The sequence below is a fragment of the Gymnoscopelus braueri genome (genome assembly GCF_963280865.1).
Source record: "Gymnoscopelus braueri genome assembly, chromosome: 14".
Lineage (NCBI taxonomy): Eukaryota > Metazoa > Chordata > Actinopteri > Myctophiformes > Myctophidae > Gymnoscopelus > Gymnoscopelus braueri.
This window is the reverse complement of record NC_137619.1, coordinates 4419595-4440744: the sequence shown is the minus strand read 5'-3', so window position 1 is coordinate 4440744 and position 21150 is coordinate 4419595. Positions and strand designations below refer to the sequence as shown.

General features: G+C 43.3%; 1 protein-coding gene across 1 annotated transcript in view; it reads right to left on the bottom strand.

The window, feature by feature from the left end:
- Positions 1 to 395: 395 nt before the first annotated feature.
- The window catches only part of cyp26c1 (cytochrome P450, family 26, subfamily C, polypeptide 1), a gene marked incomplete at its 5' end in the record, with an annotated part of 21552 nt that continues 797 nt past the window's right edge, over positions 396 to 21150 (bottom strand). The window contains 6 exons of the mRNA XM_080448944.1: positions 396 to 868; positions 2176 to 2361; positions 3498 to 3704; positions 5535 to 5690; positions 8003 to 8278; positions 9037 to 9261. Coding sequence (XP_080305070.1) covers positions 458 to 868; positions 2176 to 2361; positions 3498 to 3704; positions 5535 to 5690; positions 8003 to 8278; positions 9037 to 9261 — 1461 coding nt within the window. The 3' untranslated portion in view covers positions 396 to 457. The remainder of the gene's footprint in view (positions 869 to 2175; positions 2362 to 3497; positions 3705 to 5534; positions 5691 to 8002; positions 8279 to 9036; positions 9262 to 21150) is intronic.

Genomic DNA, 21150 nt, shown 5'->3' with positions numbered 1-21150 from the left:
GCCGGGCAGATTTGCTGGAGCCAATGATGTTCTGCGACAGCGGGGGAGTTAGAACAACTGGCAGGTCCGCAAGAAAAACTGTCAAACTGAATGTTCGCCAAGGCACTGCCAATGACGCCATTTTGTTCTTATTGGCGTGAAAAGCCAAAGGAACGGTTTTGGAACAGTGGTTCTCAAAGTGGGGGTCCGGGAAACCCCCAAGGGGTCCTTGAGGGGGTTCCAAGAGGGTCCTTAGCTAATTGTAAGGAATCAAATATACATTAGCTAACTGTAAGGAATCAAATACAGGTCCCTTACAGGTGTGTAACCCCGAGAGTGTACAAATGCAACCAAATTTGGTTGCATTTGTACACTCTCAGAGTTATGGGGGTCCGTGGCCTATATAATGCGCACCAAACCGTGGGTCCTTGACATTAAAATCACCGGTTCGGAGTCTCTATGCACCGCGGCGGCCTCTCTAGTGTTCAGGCGGCGCCGTATAGCGGAAGTGCACGTGCAGGCCGTTGACGGGGTGCACGATGGGCACCGTCTGCATCTCGGGGAAGGCGCGGGTGGCCAGGGTCCAGCCGGTGGTGCTGAGCAGCTCCACCGCCAGCGTCTTCAGGATGACGTGGGCCAGCTCCTTGCCCACGCAGCTCCGCACGCCGCCGCCGAACGGCACGTAGTTGAAGCGGCCGCTCCTGCCGCCGCCGCCGCCGCCGCCGCCGCCGCCGCCGCCGCCGCCGCCTCCGCCGCCGCTCAGCTCCTCCCCTCTACCGTCGCCGAAGCGCTCCGGGTCGAAGGCCCCCGGGTTCTGGAAGACGGCGGCCGTCTCGTGCGTGTCTCTGATGCTGTACATGACGCTCCAGCCCTTGGGGATCTGGTAGCCCTGGAGACCCAGGAGGGTCACAAGAAGAGGGATTAGAGTCCCCGTTCTGGGTGAGATGATAGCTGATCTACAAGCCTACAGTCAGTGTTAGGCAATATCACTCAGGACAGTAATATGTAATTATTACATATTACTCCTTAAAAATGTATATTATATTACTTATTACTTGGAATCAAGAATAATATATTTTTTCAGGCAAAAAGGCTCCCTTGACCTTTTAAACTGAATGTTTTCAAAAGAAAGCCCCAAAAAAGATATGGTATAATATTACTGTTTTGGCAGAGTAATACCTTACACTACTCGTTACTGGGTAAAATTATAATATTACAGTAATATATTAAAAGTAACTTGTTACTGCCCAACACTGCCTACAATGCGTCACAACAAGCTTGCAAATCATCTGTTTTCACTGAAGAGATTTAGAGTAGTGGGAAAAAAGAGGGGACCTATTATAGAGCCCTGGTCAACTGAGCACAGTATACTGTATAAGGTTAAAGTGGTTACATTTGATAAGAGAAGACACACATGTGGTACAACAGATGATGTCTAGATAGCTCTTATTAATAGTTTGTATCTAATCATTTCTATGTAGTCCTTATTAATAGTTTGGTACGTGATATGAAATCAAATTTTGTTTTGTTCTTATTTGTATTTTCTTCCCCCTCGTCATGTGATTCTTGTGTCAGTGTTGACGAGCACACATCAGCTGTGTTCTGTTCACTGGAACCATACTGGCTCTGACTGGTTCTGAGTCTGACTGGTTCTGTCTGGCTCTATCTGGCTCTGACTGGCTCTGACTGGCTCTGACCAGAGCCATTTATTAGAAAGTTACGCCAACCCGGGGGCAGAAAACGGCACTGGTCACGTGGTTCATGTCAAATATATCGACCTGGTTCTGACCGAATCTGACTGGTTCTGACTGGTTCTGACTGGGTTCTGACTGGTTCTGACTGGTTCTGACTGGTTCTCACTGGGTTCCCACTTCCGCCGGATGCAGGGGAGACTGGTTGGCGCACTGGCATTACGGTGCGTTTTAACAGCGGGTGATTCAGGATAGTATTTTCCGGAAGTGCATTATATGTCTATGAGAGCCGGCAACTACTGGCGATGAGGCGAAGTGGGCGGGGGGGACGATGTTGATTTTATTTTATTTATCTTTTGGACGATGTCGCCCGGCGATCGTCCGGAGACTCGCCCGCTGTTAAAACGTACTGTTAGAGTTAGGTCAGTGTTCTGTGTATAAATACTGTATGTGCTGTACGTAAAAACCCCACCATGAGAAGTAGAAACAGAAACATCAAACTCACGTCCAACTCAAAGGTCTGCAGAGCCGTGCGGTAACCCCCGGAAACGGGCGGCAGGAAGCGGAGCACCTCCTTCACCACACAGTCCATGTAGCGGAGCCGGCTCAGCTTGTCCAGACTCAGGGCGGGGACCACGAAGGACGACGACCGCCCGACCTTCTCCTCGTCTTCATCGCCTCCGGCCGTCCGCTGTGGGCAGTGGTGTGAAGTAACTAAGTACATGTACTCAAGTGCTGTACTTAAGTACAATGTTAGGGTATGGATTTACTTTACTGGAGTATTTCCAATTGTCCATACTTTTACTTCTACTCCACTACATCTCAGAGGCAAATATTGTACTTTTACTCCACTACAATTATTTGAAAACTTTAGTTACTAGTTACTTTGCAGATATAAATTACTTTATAAAACATACATTAACCACTTCAGCCCTATTTTATACCTAGGCTATTTGAAAATAGCAGATCTACAAGCTCACAACGCGTCACAACGCATCGCATCGCGGCGCGTTGTGAGCTTGTAGATCTGCTATTTTCAAACATTTTAGTGCTTTTACTTTTGATGCTTTAAGTACATTTTGACATCAATACTTTTGTACTTTTACTCAAGTAATTTTTTTATTCCCGACTTTTACTTTTAACAGAGTATACTTCTACATTGCAGTATTGATAATTGTACTTAAAGGGATATTTCACTTTCAAAAAAACTTTGGGTCATTTTATCGTCTACTCAGGCTTTTGTGAGCCCCCAGACCCTTTTTAAGTTGCTTGATTTAGTATTTAGATATTTGATAATCATTTTATCAGACACGCCCCCTTCCTATACAAACCCATTATAACTTCAAACTCCATTTTTAACCTGTTAGATTCATCAAAAACACCCGTCCTTGGTTCTAGTGACTCACCCTGCCCTCCTAATACATGAGGGGGCCGTGTTTTTTCGATAACTTTTTAAATTTATTTTATAAATACTTTTTATTGTATTTAATTTTTTTCATTTTCCCAAAAAAATATTAAAAATAAATGAAAAAATGTATCGAAAAAACACAGCCCCCTCGCGTATTAGGAGGGCAGGGTGAGTCACTAGAACCAAGGACGGGTGTTTTTGATGAATCTAACATGTTAAAAATTGATTTTGAAGTTACAATGGGTTTGTATAGGAAGGGGGTGTGTGAATATCAAATATCTAAATACTGAATCAAGCAACTTAAAAACTGTCTGGGGGGCTCACAAAAGCCTGAGTAGACGATAAAATGACCAAAAGTTTTTTTGAAAGTGAAATATCCCTTTAAGTAGAAACATTTGAGTACTTTTTCCACCACTGACCTGTGGTCCGTCTCTCAGCGTGCTGCTCACTCCCGCTCCGTCGTCGCCGTCGTCCTTCTTCTCTCTCTCGAGGCGGAGCCCCTCCGCCTCCAGCTCCAGGCGGGCCTTCTGGGCCACGCCCGGGTGACGCAGCAGCTGGAGGACCAATGAGGTGGAGGCGCTGGCCGTGGTGGAGTGAGCCGCGAAGATCAGCTCCACCGCCGTCTCCTGAGAACGAGCCAACAATGAGCAACTTCACTCATACTGTATCTGTTCATTTTGATTTGACTGTGTGTGTGTGTGTGTGTGTGTGTGTGTGTGTGTGTGTGTGTGTGTGTGTGTGTGTGTGTGTGTGTGTGTGTGTGTGTGTGTGTGTGTGTGTGTGTGTGTGTGTGTGCACGTGCGTGTGTGTGTGTTGAAAAAAAATGTTTTAGATCAAATCTGTTAAAGGCAGGGTAAGTGATTTTTTGTTTGTAATTTTTTTTGTTTTTGTTAAAAAGGTTAAAGTACTATATTCTGATAGTAATCATTGCTACAGAGCGTTTGTTCGGTCACAGGGGTCTCTCCAGATCTTTAGTAAACACAATATTCTACATTTTCAGGTAGGTGACAAACTTTAAGCCAATCAGGAGAGAGCACTGAAAATGCATTTTCTGTTTAATAAAGAGCTGGAGAGACATGGAGACTCCTTTTACTGAACAAACACTCTATAGCAATGAGTACTATGACAATATAGAGCTATTTAACACTTATTTTAACCAAAGTAAATCACTTACGTAACTTACGTTAAGTACCTTCAGTTCCTGTGTAATTGTATATTAAATACCTTTTTACCTTTCGTTATATATGAATCTGTACATTGGTACTAGAGGTTCGGGCCACTACGCGGCCCTCACTCCTACGTCACACTGCTGATCCGACTGATAAGCCCATATATGGACATCTCTGTATCTGTCAGTGCATGTCCCTTTTATGTCCCCCTTTTGTGCCCGTATATGGAGCTGACTGAATTTGTTTGCGCCTGATGCCATGGCGACATGTAACAGAGAGGGCCTCTGTTACAAATGTTGCACATTATGATAACCCAGAGTAGATTTAATTGCATAGCATATTAGCACTTTAGTAATTTGCACAGTGTATTTTTGCACAGTCATTATTTTACTGTTTACTACTTTGATTTGTTTCCTGTTTGGTTGAGATGGCCACTCAGCTAAATAGTTCCACCTGGGGAGACAGAAGGGTTTGGCGCTCATGATGGGCAGGTGCAATGTGGGTAATAGGTGCAATGTGGGCAATAGGTGCAATGTGGGTAATAGGTGTAATGTGGGTAATAGGTGCAATGTGGGTAATAGGTGCAATGTGGGTAATAGGTGCAATGTGGGCAATAGGTGCAATAGAGACTAGGTGCAATATGGTTGAGAAGTGCAATATACGTTTATTGTTTAGGTTTGATTGAATGCCAAACAATTGCCTCTGTGTTTCAGTAAGATTGGGCTGGACCATATCAGGATAGCTGGGGGGGGGGGATGATGTGCTGGTGTGATAGGTAAATGATGTTGTAGTGTGAAGGAATTATTGTATAACTTGTGTAGTTCAGGAGACTTGTAATACTTGTGTTGTGTTTTAAGGCTATTTATGTATATGCATTTATTGTATGTTTAGTTAGGTATTTATAATATGTTTTAGAACACCCCTGTCAATGGTGCAGGCTAATGGTATAGTCCAGGCTCATTAGCTCCAGCTGGGTATAAAAGGCTGCCATTTAACGACAGGGAGAGCTGAAGGTGAGACGCTAGACACCACCATGCTTGGGTGTTTCAGCTAAATGTCTTTTGTCATGTTTTGTGATGTGCTGGTGAATAAATACACCTTCGGGTTAACCCCTACTCAAGGCCTCTGTACTGCTTCCAGCCGCTAAGACGGTCCTCTTCACACGGCACATTGAGGTTAGACAACACACTCCATATTTGGGCGTAGCTGCATTGGGAACTCCTTATATGGTTGGGTGTCAGAGGTCCGCCTTAAGCCAATTTTTATATAATGATATAATGTTCATACCTTCAGTTCCTGTCTAGTCAGGTGGTGTCCATGCTCCTTAGCGCTGCTCATCATATAATCAAAGGCATCATAATATTCATCAGTGTGCTGTTGGCTCATCTTCTCTTCTATGATCTGCTCCATGTTGGCATGTAGGATTTCACGAGCTTTGATGCCCTGGATTACAAATATATACACGACAATAATTAACTATTTCACTGCCAAGAGTATTTTCATACTCCCCCAGTGCCAGCAATTTGCTTTTTTTTTTTTTTTTTTTTTTGTGTAATTTTTCATTCATATAAATGATCTGATTGGGTTTTTAAACCCATAATACAGTTCTACCAGTAGAGAGCAACAAATCGACACATTGATGACCTCGCTGGCTCACTCACCCCCTCCCAAACAGGCTCACGTCACATCCGGTCATAACCGGATGTTGACATTTTTGACAATCGTTGATCGGGCTAAATTACGATGTGATACACGACTACGATGACTGATCGTCACCAACCGTGACTTTCCCTATTCTGGCCATAAATGACCGCGGGAAAAAATGAGAACCGGAAACGGAATCTGCGTCATGAAACCGGAACCCAATGAGTCTGAAGGAGTCAGGAAGCGAAAGTGATCATGAAAAATAAACAGAATAGCGCGACCACAGTCAAAAGTAAAAACTCGGGATTTCTCGTGCTGGCAGGGAGGGTACTCGGGAAAAACTCGGGATATCTCGGGGCGTGGCACTGAGAGAGTTAACCTATATGACATACAGTATGCAGTAGTACTATAATACAGTATCTATTTATAATATACATTATACAAATTGCTACTTAAATATGTTACCATAATTTCCCCCATTAACAAATAAACGGAGCTATGAGCCGGAGAATGGGAGCAGTGTTGCAGTCGCTGTACCGCACTGTTGTGACAAAAAGAGAGCTGAGCCAGAAGGCAAAGCTCTCGATATACCGAGCAATCTTCGTCCTTACTCTCACCTATGGTCATGAGCTTGTAGATCTGCTATTTTCAAACATTTTAGTACTTTTAATTTCGGTACTTTAAGTACATTTTGATACAAATACTTTTTTCTAAATGTTTTAATTCTGAACTTTTACTAACAGTAGCCTACGTCCACATTGCAGTATTGATACTTTTACTTTAAGTAAGAAATGTGAATACTTTTTCCACCCGCCTATACGGTTCATGAGCTAAAGGTCCACTTCCATAACCAGGTGTTCAAATGAAGTGCTAATTGGAACTAATGAACAGACCTTTGCAATTTAATTACATTAACCCATTAAGACCGGGAACGCATACTGTGTCATTTTAGATTTTTAGCTAGAACCATTATTTTATACTTTGGCTATTCAAAAATAGCAGATCTACAAGCTCAAATCTTTGAATGAATATTCTTTGCTTCTGGGGGATTTAACTTCTTTTTTTTAACTTGTCGCTATATCAGTGGTTTCCAAACTTTTTTCATGTGAAGGATCCCAAAATGATATGTATTTGTACGTGAGACCCCCCATCTCAAAATATTTTGTTCCAGGGACCCCCCCAGAAGCAAAGATTGGAGTTAAAAATGTTCGCTTTAAGAAACTATATATTTGAAGATTTGCACACATTTTCACGATTTTTTTCCAAAAATAGCAGATCTACATCTACTTGTAGATCTGCTATTTTTGAATAGCCAAAGAAAAAAAAATGACACCGGTCAAAAATGCTTTCCCGGTCTTAACACATTGGGTGCCAGAGGTTTATTAAAATATTATACGTTGAGTGCCTGCATTTCTTCCATCCACTTGCGTTATACGTTTCGTGCTGTTGAAGCCCCGACGCGGAAGTGCATGTAAACAAAGCGTGCGTGCGAGACGGCGGAGGGTCCCGACTAACGCCTGGAACAATAATATTTCCAACGCGATCCTCCATTGCAGCGTGATCGCCGATCGAAAACGGCTCGTTTCCACCACGTTAAAAAGAAATGGAGATATTAAGCTTTTAGTCAAGGAGATAACATTGAAAACGCCGACCGGAAGGATTTTTGACATGGAGCCACATCCAGCCTCTTCTTCTCAGAAACTCCTTGGGTGATGTCAAAGTTTCGTTTTAGCGCCCCACGTGGGCCACTCGTATAAAAATAGAATTGGGTCAAAAACGGTCCGGACCGTTTTCGGCACTTCTCGTTTGGATCCTCAAAAACGGTCCGGACCGTTTATGGCACTCGATGTGTTAACCCATTGATACCTGGAACGCATCTGTGTCACTTTAGATTTATTTAGGCTATTCAAAAATAGCAGATATACAAGCTCATAGCGCGGCACCGAGTGCCGCGCTACGAGCTTGTATATCTGCTATTTTTGAAAAATCGAGGAAAAAAAAATCTTTTTTTTTTCAAAAAATTGTTAGGATTTAGAAGACATTTCTAGAATCTTCTCAGGTCTTAATGGGTTAATGGGTTTAACAAATACTTTTCTCACGCATGGTCTCACCTTCCTCAGGCCGGTGAACGGGGCGTCGATGGGCAGGGAGAACAGGTTGTTCATCAGCTGTTCAAAGATCTTGGCCAGGTAGACGATGCGCTCCTCTTCCAGCTGGAGGCCCAGCAGAACCCGCACGGCGATGCGGAACGTCAGCGACTTGGCGGCGGCGTAGACGTCCACCGAGCCGGGCGACGAACACCACTTGCCGATCTCCGACTTCACCACGTCCTGGACCCGAGGCAGGTAGGTCTCCAGCGCTCCACGGCTGAACACCTTGGCAAGGATCTGGCGGAAGAGAATGTCCATGGACCCATGTTTAGATAACAGAATAGTAAAGGTATTAGCAGTGGTGGGGAAAAAAAGTACTCAAATGATTTACTTAAGTAAAAGTATCAATACTGCGAAGTATAAATACTCTGTTACAGGTAAAAGTCCGGAATTCTACATTTACTTGAGTAAAAGTACAAAAGTATTGACATCAAAATGTACTTAAAGTACCAAAAGTGAAAGTACTCATCATGCAGAATGTCCCATTTCACGTTTTCAAAGTGTATACAAATCTTTTGAAAATAGCAGATCTACAGTACAAGCTCACAAGGTACTTGTGAGCTTGTAGATCTGCTATTTTCAAATAGCCAAAATATATATAGAGCTTAAGTGGTTAATGTATGTTAGTAATACAAATCTAAATCTAAAAAGTAACTAGTAGCTCAAGTTTTCACATGATTGTAGTGGAGTGAAAGTACAATATTTTCCTCTGAGATGTAGTGGAGTAGAAGTAAAAGTATTGAAAATTGGAAATACTCGACTAAAGTAGAAATACCTCAAAACTGCACTTACGTACAGTGCTTAAATAAATGTACTTTGTTACTTTTCACCACTGGTGTTAATACTGTATGTACCTTTCTCTTGGTCCTATGGATGTCCCCTATAGGGTGTTAATATGTACCTTTCTCTTGGTTCTATGGACGTCCCCTATAGGGTGTTAATATGTACCTTTCTCTTGGTTCTATGGATGTCCCCTATAGGGTGTTAATATGTACCTTTCTCTTGGTTCTATGGATGTCCCCTATAGAGTTGACCAGGGTGTTGTGGCCCAGGATGGTCCTGGTGCTTTGGGGCCACTGGGTACACACCAGGCTGTGTTCCCCCAGCAGGATCTTCCTGATGTTGTCACTTCCCGTCACCCTGACGACGGGCTTGCCCAGCAGGTGAGTCTTAAACACGTTGCCGTGTCTCTCTCTGCGAGAGATGTGGAAGTTAGAACCCTGCAAGGCAGACAGACAGACAGGCAGGCAGACAGACAGACAGACAGTTAGTGTGAGGTCTGTTTTATGTTTTAGGTCATATTCATTGTACAGGTTATAGTGCAACATGTAAAACAAAGGACTTCCACATTCTGGGCGTCCACACGTTTTTGCATGTTCCTGAGCACGAAAAGGAGCCAAAACCATGCAGGAAGCACCTTCGTTTGCGCCTCTAACACATCTGGCATAGGGTATCTCTTATCTCTTAGTACTGGGTGTGGGTGAGGGGTGCTGGGTGAGGGGTGCTGGGTGAGGGGTTAGGGGTGAGGGGTGAGGGGTGTGGGTGAGGGGTGCTGGGTTAGGGGTGTGGGTGGGGGGTGTGGGGGAGCGGTGCTACCGACGAATTGTGGCTCCGATTTAGCGCTATTTCTGCAGCCCCCAGACAGAATGTATTTTTTCAGTCCCGATCTAATTCACCAGGTGTTTCCAATTGTCTTTATTTAATCCTTTATGATCTATCCACCTGTTTCCGCGGGAATTTACTGGAGCAAAAATCCTGTGTGGGAAACATCCTGCGGGGGGACCGGAAGTAGGAAATAGCGGCTCAGTGTGTTTACATTTGCCAGCAGAACGTAGCTCGTTCGCAGCTGGCGAACGGGCCTTTTGCATGTAGTTGAAGCGCAAGGGGGCGGGGGGGCGGTGCATGGGGAGAGAGTCAGCGCACTGAAGTCAAGGCACACTACAGACTACTGTGTTGTTGACAGACAATGGATGCACGCTTATTATGAGAAACAACACAAATAAAACATGGCAAAACAGTTGCGTGCATTAGTGCAAGATGAGGGTAAAGGAAACATTCAGTCTAAATGTCCAGTAATTCGCACGCGAAAAGGAAACATTAATGTCCAGTTTGCTAATCCACAACTACTGTGCCAGATAATCACCAAGAGAGTTAAAAAAGAAAAAACGTTTCAGTCATTCAGTCCGACTTCACTGTAGCCTATAGTAGCCTTTTCATAAATTATATTTGTATTATTTTTTAATTAATTCATATAGTTCCAGATTGCAGCTTAGATTCGCGTTATGCATCACAATGTAATTGTGTTGCAGTCAAACATCACAGTCTAGCGTCCAAACGAAACATTTTGTTTCGGGCTCATCGATGGGCCTGTCACACTTATTACATAATCACCTGATCATCACAACTAAAATGTTGTGACAGCCTACTTATTGATGGGAATCTGAGTGTAGCACAGTTTGCCCACCAGGTGGCAGCACTGTTAAATGTCTATAAACTAATTGCGTCTGTCCTGCCCTATAGACCAGTGGTTCTCAACCAGTGGTCCGGGGACCACCAGTGGTCCTTGAGGGGGTTCCAGGGGGTCCCCAGCCAAATGAATAGTTAGAAACCAAATTGACCCTTATGTGTCTGTAACTCTGAGAGTGTACAAATGGAACCAAATGGACCCTAACGGGTCCATTTGGTTCCATTTGTACTCTCAGAGTTAAATGAACACTGATGATGATGATTACAGTGCAGATTAAGACCCCCGAGAAATCAAAATGGTTGAGTCCCTGGCATATCTTTTCAAATGGGGGTCCGTGGGGCTAATATGTGTCAATGTGGGGGTCCTCGGCGAGAAAAAGGTTGAAAACCACTGCTATAGAAAATAACAGTTAGCCTGGTAAACCCTCCCTCCGGAAATCTCATTTCTATTTGATTCCTGGAGTGAGTCTGGCCTGATCCGCCTTTCTGCAATATTGGCTGTGTACGCCAAACGGACGAGCCTATCAGCGTCGTCGCTCATTGTTCTGTGATTGACAGCTTACGTTGGCCAATCAGGTGGCGAGTTCGAGTGAGCCCAAAACACGAACGGCAGCCATCTTTTTCTTGTCCGCTATATTCTCCGCTATTTTTTTACTTCAAAAAGCTCTCTAACTTCTATTTTGAGGCACGGAATTTACTTATAAGATATCGTTTGGATAGAATTTAGTTGTTTAACTTCATATATGTGGTCAATTAATCATGACAAAGCCTATTTAAAAATAAAAATGTAGAGAACCGGTAGGGGCAGGCAGTGACACCCATGTATCCGAATAAGGCATCCCATTTTGGGCATGGCTGTCTCAAAAGTCCCGTTGCGTCACATTAAGACTGGTGAACTGCTGATTGGCTGAAGGGGAAAAATTATCATTGGCTGAAGGGGTTGTCAGTCAACGGTATTACTCCCGCCCAACTCCAGCACAGCCAATATTGCAGAAAGGCGGATCAGGCCAGACTCACTCCTGAAATCAAATGGAAATGAGATTTCCGGAGGGAGGGTTTACCAGGCTAAATAACAGTGGCTCTGCATGCACACAAACTATACAACTGCTTCCAGTTAACAGCAAGCCGGCTTGTAAGTGTCTTAGTTTCCTTAAAATCATCTGTCCATCTCGATGCGTTGATAAAGATCACAGACTATTCATGGGTTTTAAGCTTTTCTATTTATTATTTTAAACTGGGTTTGTTTACTGAGTTGATTGTCACCTCCTGTCTCTCCTCTGCACTGCCGGCAATCCTGTTTGATTGAGAGGTGCCAAGTACTGTAGAGGAGGGGTGTTTTGTCCACGTGTAAGAGTACTCTGATTTAATGTTGTGAATGAATGGGCGCCTGGGAAATGTATTTGAATGGTTGGTCAATTATTTGATGTAAGTAATTGTGGAAGTAACTCATCATGGGCCAGAGTGTAGCTTTGTTTGAGTTAATTGAATACCAATTAACAGGTCATTTTGTCTTGGTAGGATCCACCTGGTATAAAGGGCAGGTTTGGATGTGCCACGCCCGGTTATGTCAAGCTCACAATGCGTCAGCATCGAGCTTGTAGATCGGCTATTTTCAAAAGACTTTTTACATTTTATACATTTGAAAACTGGACATTCTGCTTAAAGAGTACTTTCTACTTTTGGTACATTTTAGTACACTTTTAATCCCAGTGTTTACCCAGTATTTCTACATTGCAGTATTGATACTTTTACTTAAAAAGAGTACTTTTGGTATACTTTATGGTATAGCACCGCCTGATTTGGTTTGTCTTTTTGTCTGTGATTATGGAATTGTTTTGATGTCTTTATTTTTGCATGCTTATTAAGCTATGATGTTTGCCTATATGCCTGCACTGTAAATACTGCACAGGACTTTTGGTTTTGGGGGAGAAATAAATATACCCAAAACTACATTCTGGACAGTGTCTGTCGGTGAAAACCTTGTACGTCCAAAAGCATTACTTTTCTAGAAATGCTAAAAAATAACCTGTGTTTTGGAACCTAACGGATCCAATGTAGTTATTATTTAGTCACAAGCTCTTGTTAATATAGGTTCAATATGTATAAACCTCTCAAAACTTTAAACCTCTCAAAAAGAAAAGGAGGATTCTTTAGCAGGGCTGGACTGAGACAAAAACTTGTCCCCTGGCCCTGAAACTGATGCGGGAAGAAAAAGGCTGGCCTCAACGCTATTTTCATCCCTTGTGCTCGTCGCATTTCATTTCAACATCAATTCATTCATTAACGGGGTTAAATGCATGACTGTGCACACAGCCTCTCTCACCCGGCCTGCAGTTGTTGTCACAACTCGCCTCTTAAATCAAGTAGATACAAAGCAGCTTCAACCCAAACCCGCGGTGAGGTGCCACACCACGTTTGGTTACCCATTGGACTCTGTGGCCTTATCCTCACTGCAGAGATGGTAGGTCACTCAATCTGATGGGTAACACTGAGGAACAGTGCACTTTTAACAAATGACATGCAATATTCAGGATGGTTACGAAACAGCCCAACTGAGCATTTTTCGGGCTATTAGACGTCTAAAATACGGGCTAGGCTAAAATAGGGTTATAATTGGTATAACAGTGAAAGTTTTTAAGACTAATTAACTTTTAGTTGATTAGCTGTTTTTAAGCGTTTATTTATAGACCTCTATATTATAGCCGTTGAATATATATAATATATACAGACGCTTAAAAAACAGCTAATCAACGTCTAGGCTAAGAATAGACGTCTAAAAAACTTTCACTGTTAGACCAGCATAACCCTGTTTTAGACAGAGGTCTAATAGCCGACTATGGCTCACTGGGAAGCTACATTTGACTGAAAACGGCAATACATTACATGTTTATTTGTGTGGTTGAGCATGAACTACAAACCAGTGGGCCAAACCATCTCTCTCTGTGGGCCAGTCAGCTGACTAACACGCAGAAACAAGCGCCCTCTACAGGCCCACAGAGACACAGGCCCACCGGGAACTCTTCCCCCTACTCCCATTGGTCAGTCCACTTGTGCGGAAAACGAGGTTCGCCGCGGCAATGAAGAAATTCAAAAATTCAATTCTCATTGAAAAGAACAAACGTAAGGCTCATTTATGCTTAGTTGCGGATCTACAAGCAGCTCTACAAGTGCTACAAGCAGATCTACAGAACGTGTCTGGGCTTGTAGATCGGCTATTTCCGACGCGCGACGCCGACTTAAGTATAGCTGAGGCTGTATTCTCTTGCCAAAGTACTTACAGCTCCAACATCTTGTAACTAGCTGAACATCACCACAGAGACACTAAAGCAGGGGGTCTTCAACGTTGTCAGGCCAAGGACCCCCTAGCTAAGAGAGAGGTGAAGCAGGGACCCCCTCTATATTGTATGAAATTGTGTTTCAGATTAAACTTCTTTTGTTTACTTGGTCTGCTCTTTTTTCCCTCTACACCTCTACCGGTCCTCTTTGCCAAAAGTAGCCGATCTACAAGCTCACAACGCCTCGCAGCGCGAGGCGTTGTGAGCTTGTAGATCTGCTATTTTTGGCTAAAGTTCTCCTCAGAAAAGGGATGCTAGGGTTCAAGCAGTTAAGGTAAAATACTAGCCCCTTTCGGGACCTTTCAAAGGTACCAACATGAGCAATACTAACGCGCGAGAAAGCGGCATTAAAGCGCGCGGATCGGCGATGCCGTTTCACATTTTTTATAATTTAGTAAAACTTAAGCTCCTCTCTCACACTCTGCTCCACTGCCCATGTCCCGCCTCCCCGCGGTGACTGACAAGCTGCGCGTCCTACCATAACTCTATGGTCCTACGTTACTGCCTCTGATTGGCGAGCTCCTACATGCTTGCATGACAATCACAACGTGGGGAGGCGGGACATGGGCAGTGGAGCAGAGTGTGTTTTACTAAATTATTAAAAATGTTAAACGGCATCGCCGATCCGCGCGCTTTAATGCCGCTTTCTCGCGCGTTAGTATTGCTCATGTTGGTACCTTTGAGAAATCTCTGCAACTTCTAAGCGACGAGCTATTAGACCGAGACCAGACAGTGGTACCCGCCGGTACGAGAGAGCGTGTTTTGAGCTACAAGGGACCCTGGATACCGCCTTCCCAAATATAAAAAAGGTAAACAGGGTCCCAAAAGGGGCTAGTAAAATACTAAATCATATCACACAAAGATTTGGCGGACCCCCTGTAGTGACTCTGAGGACCCCCTAGGGGTCCCGGACCCCCTGTTGAAGACCCCTGCACTAAAGGTACCGACTTGCATTGTTTTATTTACACAATAGGGATGACCCTGATTAGGGGACACACACCTCTAATCCCTCTCTGAGTGACTAAACACACAACCTAATGGCAAACAGGCTCTTTGCACTGCAGCAGCCACATTGGAAAGAAATCGGGCCTCTTCCTTACTTCCTTCACAGGTGTTGTTACCAACGATGCTAATGAAGGCTCTGTTCCATTCTGGTCAAACAGAGTCAGGGTGCTGACTCACTGGAAACCAGGGCCGGACTGGGACCAAAATTCAGCCCTGGCATGTTGGTCCGAACCGGCCCACCACCCCCCGGGCCGTTTTGTCAACGAGGGGGGGGGGGGGGGCGTTTCACTGTTTCAGCCCAGCCCTGCACATGAACTCTGCAGCCGCACTGAGGCCCCTGCTGGAAAGCATCCCAGCCCAAACATTAACGTAACTAATAATTGGGCCGCGCGACCCGGAAATGACCGTAATAATCCTAAAACGGGAGCGAAATTTTTTTTTTTGCAGTACGCCAAATGGCCAGTCCGCCGCTGCTGGAAACACTCTGGCTACACCAGTGGGTCTCAAAGTGTGGTCCAGGGACCCTCATGGTTCCCTGAGGGGGGTTCCAAATGGATCCCTTACGGGTGTGTAACTCTGAGAGTGTACAGATGGAACCAAATGGTCCATTTGGTTCCATTTGTACACTCTCAGAGTAATGGGGGTCCTTTGAAATTAAAACGTTTGTGAACCAGTGTGCTACACGTTAGAGATGCGCGGATGGCCTCTCACGTCACCCGAATAAGCATTTACAAATTAATTATCCGCCCGTTATCCAACCGCAATAATTATATTATCCAATTTAAATATCCGCACCAACCGTCTTTCCCGCATGTCAAAATATTATTATTTTCTGGTATTCCCCGTTAGTTTTAGTATTAGTTGTGCGATGCGATCACAAAATGCATTGATTTAGCCTATGGAATGTCGGTGCGTCTTTTTTCTTTTTTTTAAACCGGCGCTGCGCTGAACATACAGACTCTGTATGTTCAGCGCAGCACCGGTTTTTAAAAAAAGAAAAAAGACACACCGACATTCCATAGGCTAAATCAATGCATTTTGTGATCGCATCGCACAGAGGCTGCTCTACACACTCACACAGACACAAGCACGCAGAGATTTAGCTATTTTATGGATAGATATATTAGATGTCATTAATTTATTTACCGCAATATTTCACCCGCGGTTTATCCGATATTAATTAATAATTATATTTGATTGACCCGAATCCACCCAAACTGCGGTAAACTGCGGCAACCGCGGCTAAAACCGCGATCCGCGCATCTCTACTACACGTAATGGAACAGAGCCTTCATTAATATCATTGGTAACACCTGTGAAGGAAGTAAGAAAGAGGCCTAATTTCTTTCCAACAGAGCTGCCGCGCACAGAGCCTGTTCATTAACGGAGAGAGATAACACACACTTTGTCCACTGTGTCTGTCTGTCTCCACAAATGACGAAATCTCCAAGACGACTTGAATAAAAGCACATCAGAAGTTGATGTAAATATGTGATATGATGTTTGTCGATATGTGTCACTGCACGTAATTTAAATTGTATCCAACCAGGAGAGAGAACTCATACAAGGAACTAAAATAGGAAGGAAGGGGAATGCTGGACGCCAGGCGAGTTCGATGAAATTCATTACACTCAATGAGAGCCAGCTGGACCTGCTTGTGAACGTATTTACGAACGATTGCGACCTTTGTCACGTAATCAGTTCAGGCGTATAAAAGAAGACGTATCAGACGGGTTGTTTCACGATCACTGTTTTACATCATTTTATCGAGGCGACAGCAGCAGCAGCAGAAGGTATCGTTTCTGGTTCTGTATAGCATTTGGTCGTCAGACTGACAGTGATGGACGGTCTCGCCATACTTTGGCACGTTCAGAAACGTACTTTGCGCTCTCTAGATGCCTCTATAAAATTATACAGTGTGTGCACATCGAAGAGCAGCACAGATTTGTGATACGTCTTCTTTTATTTTCCTGGTATTTTACAAAGGTCTCAGTCATTCAGTGATAGTGTTTGTTCATAAGCTGGTCCTGGTTCTCATAAGACTGCAATGTATTTCCATCAAACTCCCGGCTGCTGTTTTCCAGTGGTGGAAAGTAACTAAGTACATTTACTTAAGTGCTGTACTTAAAGGAGTAGTTCACCCAAAAAAATATTTATTTTCTATCAATTGCACACCCCATGAAGCCTTGAATCCATGGATATTTTTTTGTTTTTGTCGCATTCCTAAGCTAATAATTTGATTCCCGTCTCTTACTGACTAATGTATCCGGTAGGAGACACAAAGTAGATTATTTGTGTCTCCTACCGGAAATACACCCGGTCATCAAATTATTAGCTTAGGAATGCCACTAAAACTAAAATAAATCCATGAATTCAAGTCTTCATGGGGTGTGCAATTGATAGAAAATAAGTAATTTTTTGGGTGAACTCCTCCTTTAAGTACAATTTTGAGGTATTTGTACTTTACTTGAGTATTTCCAATCTCCAATACTTTTACTTCTACTCCACTACATCTCAGAGGTAAATATTGTACTTTTACTCCACTACAATTACTTGAAAACTTTAGTTACTTTTCAGATATAAATTATGATATTACGAAACATACATTAACCACTTTAGCCCTATTTTATACATAGGCTATTTGAAAATAGCAGATCTACAAGCTCACAACGCGTCGCATCGCGACGCGTTGTGAGCTTGTAGATCTGCTATTTTCAAACATTTTTGTACTTTTACTTTTGGTACTTTCTGATACATTCTGATACCAATACTTTTGTACTTTTACTCAAGTGCGTTTTGAATTCCGGACTATTACTTGCAACGGAGTACTTCTACATTGCAGTGTTGATACTTTTACTTAAGTAAAACAATTGAGTACTTTTTCCACCACTGCTGTTTTCCTCCCAGTGGGACCAATCTGCCAGCTGGAATATCTGGACAGAGACGCTTACGTTAGTGACCTTTCCTTCACCCATTCAAACCCAGAACGCATCTGTGTGACCACTTCCTCCATATGTTATACTTTGGCTATTCAAAAATAGCAGATATACAATATTTGTGCAAATATTTGAATATATATATATTTTTTTTTAAGCGAACATTTTTAACTCAAATCTGTGCTTCTGGGGCGTCCCTGGAACAAGATATTTTGAGATGGGGGGGGGGCCCCCCCCCCGCCAAATACATATCATTTTGGTGGTCCTTAACTCTCTCAGTGCCAAGCCCCGAGTTATCCCGAGTTTTCTCTGAATACCCTCCCTGCCAGAACGAGAAATCCCGAGTTTTGCTTTTTACTGTGGTCGAGCTATTCTGTTTATTTTTCATGATCACTTTCGCTTCCTGACTCCTTCAGACTCATTGGGTTCCGGTTTCATGACGCAGATTCCGTTTCCGGTTCTCATTTTTTTCCCCGCGGTCATTTTTGGCCAGAATAGGGAAGTCACGGTTTTTCACACGGTATAAAAAAACGAACGGAGAGGTCTACTTCTATTCTCTTTGGTCTGGGTGACTAACAGTCATCGTAGTCGTGTATCACATCGTAATTTAGCCCGATCAGCGATTGTCGAAAAAGTCACATCCGGTTAATGACCGGATGTGACGTAAGCCTGTTCGGGAGGGGGCGAGCGAGTCAACGAGGCGATCAATGTGTCGATTTGCTGCTCTCTACTGGTACAACTGTCGTAAGTGTTTAAAACCCCAATCAAATAATTTATTTGAATGAAAAATTACAAAATTAAAAAATTAAAAAACACGCAAATCGCTGGCACTAGGGGAGTACTTTATGAAAATACTCTTGGCACTGAGAGAGTTAATAGAGAACCACTGATATATACTGTAGAAACATACGTTTAAAAAAAAAAAAAACTGTTAGGATTTAGAAGACATTTGTAGAATCCCCCCAGAAGCAAAGATTTGAGTTAAACATGTTCGCTTTAAATATATGTATATATATTCAAAGATTTGCACAAGTTTTCATGATTTTTTTAAAATAGCAGATCTACAAGCTCATAGCACGGCACTCGCTATGAGCTTGTAAGTATATCTACTATTTTTGAATAGCCAAAGAAATGTAAAAAAAAACACTCGTTCCCGCTCTCAATGTGTTTATTTACCTATCTTGACAGGATACAGGATAAACACGTGACGTTGGACGTGATGAAACGCAAAGAAACGAGCAGAGCATTGTTTTAAGCTGACAAATGGGTTCTCTCTCCTGATTGGATGAAATTGGCAACCCATCGTCGGACAACGAGTTCTCTGTTTATTAAAGAGCTGGAGAGACAGTAGTCAGGGGATATTTCAAAAATCTGGGAATAAATTCCTTACCAAGAAATGTCTTCACCAATGTGTTTGTAAAGGTGTCTAGTAACACATCTCATAAAGACTGAAATGCAGTTTCCCTAGGGGGGAATTTTTGACAGCTGCTGAAAGTTGGGGTACCCACCATAACCTTATGCGGGATAAAAAATAAATCTGTTTTAAGTAGCATGTGAGGGGTCAAACTAGGGTGTTTTTATGATTCTGAATCCATTGCAAGCATTTGTTTTGCACCAAAGCCACTCCTTGGGCTAAGAACGGCCATAGACAACCTTTTCCCAGGTAATTTTTTTGTGTAAAAAGCCCATTGAGATTGGGCCGTTTTTAGCCCAAGGAGTGGTTTTGGTGCAAAACAAATGCTTGCATTTACCCAACTTTCAGCAGCTGTCAAAAATTCTCCTAGGGAAACTGCATTTCAGTCTTCATGAGATGTGTTACTAGACACTTTTACAAACACATTGGTGAAGACATTTCTTGGTAAGGAATGTATTCCTAGATATGACATTATTCTGATAATATTCCCTGACTACAGGGAGGCTCCTGTTACTAAACAAACACTATTCAAAAATAGCAGATCTACAAGCTCATGGCGTGGCACCGAGTGTCGCGCTACAAGGCTGTTGATCTGCTATTTTTTGAAAAAATCGTGGAAAATTTGTGCAAATCTTTGAATATATATATTTTTTAAGCGAAAATATTTGCTTCATGGGGGTCCCTGGAACATCATTTTGATATGCGGGTCCGCGGCCAAATACATATCATTGTGGGTGGTCCTTGACATGAAAACGTTTGAGGACCACTGATATAGTAACATGTTTTTTTTTTCCCAAAAAACTGTGTCTACGACATTTGTTGCACTCATTTTCACAATAAAAAAAAAAATTGCAGATCTACAAGCTCATAGCGCGGCACTCATTTTTGAATAGCCAAAGAAATGTAAAATGACACAGATGCGTTCCCGGTCTTAAAGGGTTAAAACAGTGTGGACTCTGAAGGAAGACTACGGTGAGTTTTAGTTTAGTTTAGTTTAGTTTTGAGGAGGACTGTTAGTTCCTCACCAGATCAGCTGTGTTTTGAAATATGGATTAAATAGGATTATAACGGGTCAGACAGACAGACAGACAGACAGACAGACAGACAGACAGACAGACAGACAGACACACGCACACACACGCACACACACGCACCTACAGTACACACGCACGCACGCACGCACGCACGCACGCACGCACGCACGCACGCACACACGCACGCACGCACGCACGCACGCACGCACGCACGCACGCTTACACAGCAACTCACAAAGATACACACACACACACACACACACACACAGACACACACAGACACACACACACACACACACACACACACACACACACACACACACACACACACACACACACACACACACACACACAAAGGCACAGCCACAAAAGCACACACACACACGCACACACACATACAAAAGCTCACCGCACACCCACACATGCTCAGCACACACACACACACACACACACTGACAAATGCTGACCACACACAAACACACATGCATATACACGCGCGCGCACACACGCACACACACACACACACACACACACACACACACACACACACACACACACACACACACACACACACACACACACACACACACACACACACACACACACACACACACACACACACACACACACAGGGTTAACCTATATTTTGGAAGGCTTGTAAAAAGCAAAACTACAGTCAAACAGAAGTACTACTTCAAGTCTTCTCGCCCTCATTCTCTCTATCTCTCATTCTCTGTCATTTTCTCTCTCATTCTATCTATGTGTGTGTGTCTCTCTCTCTCTCTCTCTCTCTCTCTCTCTCTCTCTCTCTCTCTCTCTCTCTCTCTCTCTCTCTCTCAGACATGCTTCCATATAGGAGACATGCTGGCTGTTGGAATCCAACTGACTGAGACCAGTCGTGGCGACTAAAAAAAATATA